Here is a 10,223-nt window from a genome sequence, read left to right as displayed (position 1 = left end):
TGCTTCATGCATTTTATGATTCTTTTATTAAAGGCACAATCAGAGAATATCATCTCTTCTTAACCAAGAACTCTTTATTCATTGCAAAATGAGTCCTTTATCTCAGAATACTACTCGTTTTGACTCAACAGCTAATCTTTTAGTCCCAGATGTCTTAAAGGTGAAGAGCGAAGAAAAAATCTTCTCTATCAGAAGAATGGCATGGCTATTGACTGCAATCAACACTACCTTCATCAGACTACCTAGCTTCCACCCACTTAAAACTGCTGGATACTAAAGTGTCTAGGTCAAGCTGTTATCATGGTTTATAGTCTACTGTTTCTATGATGGTGTGTCATCTCAGTTCTTTCCATACCAAATGATGCTGGAGTTTTGCTGTCTTTTCTCCATACTGCATTATCATTAGTGATTATCTAAAATCACTGAATCTTCTGAGTACTGCTTGAAATAGATAAGTTTGGCTCCTTTATCAAAAATGAGGTGTTCATAGGTTTGTGGGTTAAAATTCGGGTCTTCTATACGTTTCCATTGGTCAACTTCTCTGTTTTTATGCCAGTACCACACTGTTTTCATCACTGTAGCTCTGTAATAGAGTTTGAAGTCAGGGATGGTAATGCCTCCAGACAATCCTTTATTGTATAGGATTGTTTTGGCTATCCTGGGTTTTTTGTTTTTCCATATAAAGTTGATTATTGTCCTCTCAAGATCTGTGAAGAATTTTGATGGAACCCTGATGGGTATTGCATTGAATCGATAAATTGCCTTTGGTAGAATTGCCATTTTTACTATGTTGATCCTCCCAATCCAAGAGCGAGGAAGGTCCTTCCATTTTCTGGTATACTCCTCAATTTCTTTCTTCAATGCCAAAAGTATACAATGGAAGAAAGAAAGCATTTTTAACAAATGGTGCTGGCATAACTGGATGTCAACCTGTAGAAGAATGAAAATAGACCCATATGTATCACCATGCACAAAACTCAAGTCCAAATGGATTAAAGACCTCACTATCAGTCAGAACACAGTGAACCTGATAGAAGAGAAAGTGGGAAGTACCCTACAGGAGATGGGCACAGGAGATCACTTCCTATGTGTAACCCCAACAGCACAGACATTAAGGGCAACATTGAATAAATGGGACCTACTAAAACTGAGAAGCTTCTGTAAAGCAAAGGACACTGTCACCAAGACAAAAAGGCAACCTACTGACTGGGAGAAGATCTTCACCAACCCCGCAACAGACAAAGGTCTGATCTCCAAAATATATAGAGAACTCAGGAAACTAGACTTTAAAATGCTAATTAACCCAATTAAAAAATGGGGCACTGAACTGAACAGAGAATTCTCAGCAGAGGAAGTTCAAATGGCCAAAAGACACTTAAGGTCATGCTCAACCTCCTTAGCAATCAGGGAAATGCAAATCAAAACAACTTTGAGATATCATCTTACACCTGTCAGAATGGCTAAAATTAAAAACTCCAATGATAGCCTTTGCTGGAGAGGCTGTGGAGGAAGGGGAACACTCATCCATTGCTGGTGGGAATGCAATCTTGTGCAACCACTTTGGAAATCGGTGTTTCGGTTTCTCAGGAAATTCGGGATCAACTTACCCCTGGACCCAGCAATACCACTCCTGGGAATATACCCAAGAGATGCCCTATCACATGACAAGAGCATTTGTTCAACTATGTTCATAGCAGTATTATTTGTAATAGCCAGAAACTGGAAACAACCTAGATGCCCTTCAATGGAAGAATGGATGAAGAAAGTGTGGAATATCTACACATTAGAGTACTATGCTGCGTTAAAAAACAATGACTTCTCAAATTTTGAATGCAAATGGATGGAAATAGAAAACACTATCCTGAGTGAGGTATCCCAGAGCCAAAAAGATGAACATGGGATGTACTCACTCATAATTGGTTTCTAGCCATAAACAAGGGTCACGGAGTCTACACTTGGTGATCCCAAAGAAGCTAAGTAAGAAGGTGAACCAAAGGAAAAGCATATAGTTGTCCTCTTGGCTATGGGAAGTAGACAAAATTGCCGGGGAGAAAATTGAGATCTTGGGGGTGGGGTGGGATGGGGGTAAGGGGAGATGGGGAGAGAGGGGGGAGAGCAGGAGAATGGGGGGGAGCTTGGGAAAGGGGGAGGATTGGGATGAAGGAAGGTTAGATGGGGGAGCACGGAAGCACGGTTCTTAGTTAAGGGAGCCGCCTTAGGGTTGGCAAGAGACTTGAACCTAGAGTGGCTCCCAGATACCCAAGCCGAGGTCCCCAGTTAGTTCCTTGGGCAGCTGAGGATGGGGAACCTGAAATGACCCTATCCTAGAGCAATACTGACGAATATCTTGCATATCATCATAGAACCTTCATCTGGGGATGGATGGAGACAGAGACAGAGACCCACACTGGAGCACTGGACTGAGCTCCCTAGGTCCCAAGGAGGAGCAGAAGGAGGGAGAACATGAGCAAAGAAGTCGGGACCACGAGGGGTGCATCCACCCACTGAGACAGTGGAGCTGATCTATTGGGAGCTCACCAAGGCCAGCTGGACTGTGACTGAAAAAGCATGGGATAAAACTGGACTCTCTGACCATGGCGAACAATGAGGGCTGATGAGAACCCAAGGACAATGGCACGGGGTTTTGAACCTACGTAATGTGCTGGCTTTGTGGGAGCCTAGCCAGTTTGGATGTTCACCTTCCTAGAAATGGACGGAGGGGGGAGGACCTAGGACTTACCACAGGGCAGGGAAATCTGACTGCTCTTTGGGCTGGAGAGGGAGGGGGAGAGGAGTGGGGGGAGGGGGAGAAGGGTGGGAGGAGGGGGAGGGAAATGGGAGGCTGGGAGGAGGAGGAAATTTGTTTTTTTTTTCTCTTTTCTCAATAAAAAATGTTAAAAAAAGAAATAGATAAGTTTGTTTCATTTTTAAGGGAAGAATTAACATTTGAAACTAGTATTTTATGTGTCCTTTTTGTTTGGGATTTGGTCGTCTCAATAAATAACCAGGCCAGCTCAAGAATAACAATTGCATTTTAATGGTTAGAAGGGGAAAACTCATGCTACAAGAGTGGGAGCTCCGACTTCTTATATGTCCAGCGGGCACCGTGCAGAGAGAGAGCACATCTGGGTCCTCCAAGTTTTTCTTCCTGGGGTCCAAGTTGCCATGCCTTAATTAGATGCGATTGGTTGACAGAGTTTCCCCATCATCTCCCCCTTTTGTCTAAACAAGATTGATCCAAACTCAATACAACTATATACAATAGGAACAGATACTAAATATAAAATTACAAACAATAAACAATATTAAGCAAGGAACACATAACAAAAGTTTTACTAAACATTCTATTTTAAAGAGTCTAAATATTGTATTGAAAATAAGCTTATCTAAATAATGAAAAAGGTAACTACAATTACCTAATCTTTAACTCCATCGAAGATCTGAGAAGGGAAACAATATTACTTGAGTAAACAGGAAGTGCAGTCAAGAAACTTCCAAAATGTGAAACAAATGACAGAGAAAACTGACTACCTGGGCAGTCACCCAAAGCCTCATTTGCAATTTTGAAGCAACCAACTTTGGCTAAGGCCTAACATAACTGAAATATAATTTTCAAAGTCAAGAAACGTTTTTAAAACTATCTTACCCTGCCTTGACAGGATATGACAGTCCTGTTTTATCCATTTACAGATACTCTGTATCTCTGTCAGTGGTTGAGGTATGGGCATTTCTTTGCCCAAAGGCCAGTTCTTCCACCAAGAAAGGCTCCAGGTGGAGTGCCTTCTGCTTGAAATGGATAAGTTTGTTTCATTTTTAAGAGAAGAATTAACATTTGAAACCAGTATTTTATGTGTCCTTTTTGTTTTCATTTCATCAAAGTCACTATCTTTATATCCTACTGGAACTCCCCTTGATTGGAAGCTCACTGACAGCAGAGATGTCTGCATAGGTGATGGCCATGGTAGGGGCACTGTGAGAGAGCACTGATTTTGAATGTTTTTGTTTTGTTTTGTTTTGTTTTGTTTTGCTTTTGCGAGACAGGGTTTCTCTGTAGCGTTGGTGCCTGTCCTGGAACTAGCTCTTGTAGACCAGGCTGGCCTCGAACTCCCAGAGATCCACCTGCCTCTGCCTCCCGAGTGCTGGGATTAGAGGTGTGCGTTTTAAGAGCAGGCATAGACTTCTTCTCTAAGAAGGAATCTGCAGGCAAACACATTGCTAACGATTTGTTTGTTCTGAGTTAAACAAGAGGTGAGCTGGGGGTAGAGAGGTGAGGAAGAAATGGAGGAGAGGGGAGAGTAAGGAGTAGAAATTGGGAAGGACTTCTCAGAACAAAGAACCATCTAACCAAAAAGATACGACTGAACTTCACATTGATTTTTTTATTCTAGCTCTCTGCAAAAAAAAAAAAAATGCTAATGAGGAATTGCTGGGGAAGGTAGAGTTTTCGCTGGCTTCCAGGATTTAACAAAACACACTTTAGAGATCCAATTTCTTTTGACTGCTTCAGGCAGCGGTGGCAGCAGGGCTGCTTGTAGTTTATGCTTTTATACTCAAGTTGTAATGACCTTCTAATTTAATTGTTTTCCCATATGATAATTTTTTTCTAAAGAAAATTGCCTTTCAATTATGCATGGCCTATTTTGTATTAGGTTAAGACTCAACACAGCACAGATTAGCTTCGAAATATGAGGGGTTCCCTAGACAGAACACATGGATTTGCTTCAGAACTTTTACCCTTCACTGGCCACCAGAGGGCAACATTGCACAGACTCGCTGCCTCCTTCATTTCTGCAGTTGATCCCCACTTTCAACTCAGTTGCTCCCTGTATCTGACTGAGTCCTTAGAACATCTGATAAATGAAGAAGTAAAGAAAGTCAGAGGCAGAAAGTTCTCAGGACTAGGATCTCATCTACACGGTTTTTTTTTTGTATTTTTTTTTTTTGCATTCATTTAAACAAGGAAGGTGTATAAGCAACATTTTTCCCTTTGTCTTCAAGAACTGGGAAATGCAACCATTTTTTTTTTTGCATGTGACAAGCTATTCCAGAAAGGCACTAGAGGTGTTTCCATTGCGCAGCCATGTTTCCAGTCATCATCTCATTCCTGGGGATACAGTTTTTCATGGGTAAGCAAAATATTCTAATTGTTTGTAGATAGACACGATTCACTGTTTTTCTCACTTGAATTTTAGTTAGACTATCTTTCTCCATAAAGTTAATCACTGATTTTGCAGGAGATGTCCAAGCACAGTCAGTTACACAGCTGGATACCCATGTCACTGTCTTTGAAGGAAACTTGGTGGAGCTCAGATGCAGCTATTCCTACAGTGGAGCTCCTTACCTCTTCTGGTACATGCAGCGCCCTGGCCATGGCCTCCGGCTTCTCCTCAGCTACCGTTCAGGAAGCTCTGCGGTTCGTGGAATAAATGGCTTTGAGGCTAACTTTCAGAAGAGTAACTCTTCCTTCCACCTGAAGAAAACCTCTGTGCACTGGAGTGACTCGGCTGTGTACTTCTGTGCTCTGAGTGCACAATGTCTGAGGCTGCAGGGGGAGCTGAACACAAACCTGTAAGATGCTGGGGGAGAGCTGTAGCTGACTGACTTTAGATCATCCATGCTCCTGTAACTAACCTAAATAAACTCTTTACTTCTTCAAGTTGGACTTCTCTGAAATCATTACTTTGTTCTGCTATTGGTGCCTTATCTGTGCTGTATAGACATTTGGTCATGAATCACATGAAAGGTGACATAACAGGGTAAAAAGCATAAAATGACTGAGACACGGTTCCTTCCATGATGGTTGCTTTGTAGACTGCATTTTCTACTGACTGATGATCTGCAAGAGACATGAAGTCACAACTCTGTTCCACATAAATATTGACTATAGCAGATGCCTCTGTAGTGTGCACTAGAGGGAGAAGTGTTGACTTCTTTCCTCTTCAGACTGAAAAGAATCTGAATAAGGACTTGCCACACCAACTCCAGTGTCGTCTGTGTGACATGACATATGTCATTATGCCAGATGGGAGCTACGTGTCCTATGGGAGTAGGCTTCCTGGAGGTCAATAGCAGACAGCCTGGTATTGGCCGCCCTTGAGGCATAGACTGGTTTCTCAAGTAGCTGGCTAAGTGGGATATGGGCTTTGCACAATCTCTTTTATAATAATGATATTCTATATATCTACAAGACAAGGATTATCTCTTCAGGAACAGCTCTGGGATAGGAAAGCACAAAAGACTACAGCAGAACCTTTGTCATACACAGGGTGTATGATGAGCAAGGGAATAGATGAGTTAATGTTGATGGACAAGACTGTTATAGTATACATTGAACTTTATGGATAGACTTGCTAGATCCCAACCCCCATAGTGTCTGTTGCATAAGAAGGTACAAAAAAGTATACTTCAGCAGGTGCAGAGAACTGATTAGGTCACTAGATGAAATGAAGAAAGGGTTAGAAAGAGGAAGGGCCATGATAGCAATAATGAGACAGAAACTTTCTATTCATAAGATGAAACCACTTGTCTGAGGTTTACATTCCCAAGGACAAGATTTCCTCTTCTAAGGATGCTTTATGTTTAACACCTCTTCCTGATAATATACTTTTCCTAAATATCGTTGATGTGACTAAAAGAAGCTTTCATACTGTGCCAGCCAATGATACATGACCTTCTGATTTGTTCTTTGATTGAATACTATATAATGAAAACATAAATTCAGTAAAATTGCAGCAGATTCCAACCACTCTCTTGTGTGTTGTGTCTTTCTGTCATTCGCTGAACTTGTGCCTTCCTGTTACCAAGACCCTGCTTCTCCCATGGTCTGAGTGGCTCCCCTAAGCCGTCCGTGGCAAGGACTCATCTGGTTGGCCTGGGAAGACACAGTTTGAGCATGTCAGCACCATTTCCAGAGTTTGGCCCTGCACACTGAGTAGAATGGAGAGAGCGAGTAGAGCATGGCACGAAAGCACTCTGGGCTCTTTGTTCCCGATTATGGGTGCGATGCGACAAGTTCACTCAAGCTTCTGCTGCTGTGACTTCCCCACTATGAAGGACTGTAACCTGGAATTGTCAGGTCAAATGAATTCTCTTCCCTCTGATCATGCTCAGGGTGGCTCTTTTGTCACAGCAACTGGAATGGGAGCTGTGATGCCATCCGTGCTCCAGCCCATGGCTGCTTTCTTAGATTGTGAGCACAGAGTAAAAAGACAGAGACAGGGAAGAACCATAGTCTGACCTCAACAGATGAAACTATTTCCGTGAGGGGCAGATGCTCTCTCATAGGAAATGGGGGTCTGCCAGGAAGAAGGGAATACCTGGAATTTATAGAGAGATTGGGATGAGGAATCTTGTGCAGTTGCAAGGGGCTACATCCAAGATTGCAGCCTCTCATCCCACATGTTGTAGGTTCATTTGAGACAGACTATTATGGGAAGCAGGATGGCTCACCAAAGCGTTTCCTTTCTGCTGCTCACTGATCAGGGCTGGAGCAAGAGCAGCTGTGACCTCAAAGAAATTCTGTTTGTACAACTGAAGCACACGATCATGTGTGAGAATTGCAGTATTATTACTTCTTCAGTAAGTGTCACCAATGTCCCAGAAATGTACAAATGAGAAAGTGGAAAGCCCCAAAGCTTTAGACAGTTATATTTGCTTTTTGAGAAATTATGACATTCTTTTAGTGTATTTATCTAAATTAATATAGTTATAATCAAATATAAAATTTCCATTAAAATTTAAAACATTTACCAATTAAGTTGCAATTGTTCTTGCTTTTCTCCTCATTGTTATTTCCTTTCATCACTTTTCCCAAATTTGCATTTCTTTTTTTTTCAATTCAAAATGTGTATTTTATTAAGATAATAACTACCAATTATAGTTTTCCATTTATCTTGGTAGTGGGAGTATTGCATAGACATACAAAATTATAACAAACATCTGGAGTTGGGGGTTGTACTTTTTATTATTTTTTTTAATTTATTTATTAAAGATTTCTGCCTCCTCCCCGCCACCGCCTCCCATTTCCCTCCCCCTCCCCCGATCAAGTACCCCTCCCTCATCAGCTTGAAGAGCAATCAGGGTTCTTTGACGTGTTATATATGTGTATGTGAATATAATGTAACTCTGTGATTTTAAAATATATGTCAGTAATAAAATATTGCATGTATGATTGTGAGGTTTGCTGTTTTTACTAAAATAATTCAGAGACATGGAAAATGTGTAGCAATTTCTTTCAGTGTTCTTAACTGCTGTACATCTTCTCAATTCAGGAACATGTAATATGTCACTTTGGATGGGTAATTGGGTGGGGCAGTGCCAACAGAAGTGATAGAAGTCTCAGTCAGAAGTCAGGTTCACAAGGGCCAATAGTCACCACCAGTCATGTTTCCAAGGTAGTGCTTCTCCCCTCTGCAGAGCTTAGCCTTCCGTCATTCACCTTTGCCACCTTTTCTCCCAAGTCAATGTTCAGCCAAGAAGGACCAAGACCCACAGGCCACCCAGACTTAGAAGGAGTTTGCTGCAAACAGGAACCAATACTTACTGTCACAGCTACAACAGTCACTGAGATACAATAAATATTCACAATTCCTTCGCGGTCCTGCTCCAGCTTATGAACTAGATTCATGCTGCTACATCAGTGTTCACGGTGATGCAGTTGACCTTCATCTTTACCTGGTTTCTAGAAGACAGTTAGAAAAGCAACCTAGGTTTTCCGTGAAGGAGATGAGATTTTTTTAACTCTCTATTCTAGGAGGAATTTCCATGCTTTTATCATAAAGACCCTACAAGGAATATAATTCTAACTATTTCCCCGTTTAGAGGAAGAGATTTATACACTCAGTGGTTTGCTCTGATATATATATTTTCTCATGAGGTTCATCAAGATAGCTGATTAAGTGAGGGGGTTTGTTAACAACCCTGTAAACCTGACTTTAGTCCCTGGAATTCAAGTGGTGGACAAAGAAAATTGACTGCCACGTTGTCTTCTGATTCCTCCATGCACTCTTATATGTGCACAGACATGTAAATGAATAAATGTTATAAAAACTGCTTGTGGTTGTCACATTGCTCTTGAAGATGCTCTTACTAATTTTCACTTTTGTCAGTAGTATGAAAGAGCCACTGTGCCTTCATACCCTTTATGGGCCCTCTATCACCCCTCTTTCATTAGTGCCTATATTTCCTATTAAAGAATTTGCACTCAAATGTCCCTTTCAAGTTTGGATACTAGAATAATTCAGTGAAAAGATTTAACACAGCTGAGGTCCTAGCAGACAAATACATAGAAAGAATCTGCAGGATTAAATTATTTATGGCTAGATGGAAGCAAAAATCTTTTATTGGAGACAAATGTGGTAATGACAAGTCATTAAATCCTTAAGACCTTAAAGACTGCAGCTTTATACTTACTATTAGTTGCAATGAATTTCATGATTGTACTCTGTTGTTTGGTGATAGGTTACACAGCATCTTTAGCTTCTGAGATGTATTGCAGAGGTGGTCACTTATGTACCATGTACCATGCACTTGCTCTTGTTTTTTTCTGTTTCCATCTACACAGTACTCAGTGTCTTTCACCATCCCTGATCAATGATGATCTTCGGAAGACAATGTCTGGTACCTCCTCTCTGCCTCCTAAATTTGTGCAGTTTCACTTTGTACTCAGAAACATATAGTTTTCTAGTTGGCAGTGGAGAAATCCAGAGAATCAAGAGACACTAGGAATAAAAAGAAAACCTTAGCCTCCTATGATATAGGCAGAGTCTGTATTTACCTACTTCATTCAGTGATGTTCAGTGAAGAAAGATTCTGACTATGTCAGCACATGGAGAGATTGCAAATCTTGCTTCAAGCAGTAGGGGGCTGCTGTTATTAGAAAAAGGAGAGCTTTGGTGACAGAAATCATGAATGGAACCAGAACTTTATGATGGAATTCACAACTTTAAAAATACTACTATATTTTATATTTAATGGTGTGTGAGAGAGAAGAGAGAGAGAGAGAGAGAGAGAGAGAGAGAGAGAGAGAGAGAGAGTATTAATGACTGCAGGTGCATGTAGGAGCTAGAGACATTGGAGTTTCCTTGCTTTGGCATTAAAGTGGGTTGTTAACCACTCAGCATAGGTTTTGGGAACTAAACTCGGATCCCTTTGGTAGTCTTACAGCATTTATCAATCACAGCCATTCCTTAGTGAATACACACTTCAAAAGCTGTGGGGACTGG

At 41.1% G+C, this 10,223-nt stretch overlaps 1 gene segment (V, D, J or C); it reads left to right on the top strand.

Moving 5' to 3' along the window:
- The first annotated feature begins 5,080 nt into the window (after positions 1–5,080).
- LOC121434913 lies at positions 5,081–5,572 on the top strand. The segment is given in 2 exon segments: positions 5,081–5,126; positions 5,238–5,572. Coding segments are annotated over 2 exon segments (381 nt in total).
- Positions 5,573–10,223: the final 4,651 nt, after the last annotated feature.

Source organism: Microtus oregoni, unplaced genomic scaffold (genome assembly GCF_018167655.1).
Source record: "Microtus oregoni isolate MIOR12 unplaced genomic scaffold, Mior012 000045F_ref0000178, whole genome shotgun sequence".
Taxonomy (NCBI): Eukaryota; Metazoa; Chordata; class Mammalia; order Rodentia; family Cricetidae; genus Microtus; species Microtus oregoni.
Note: the sequence above shows the minus strand (reverse complement) of the source record. Positions and strands in the feature narration are given on the sequence as shown.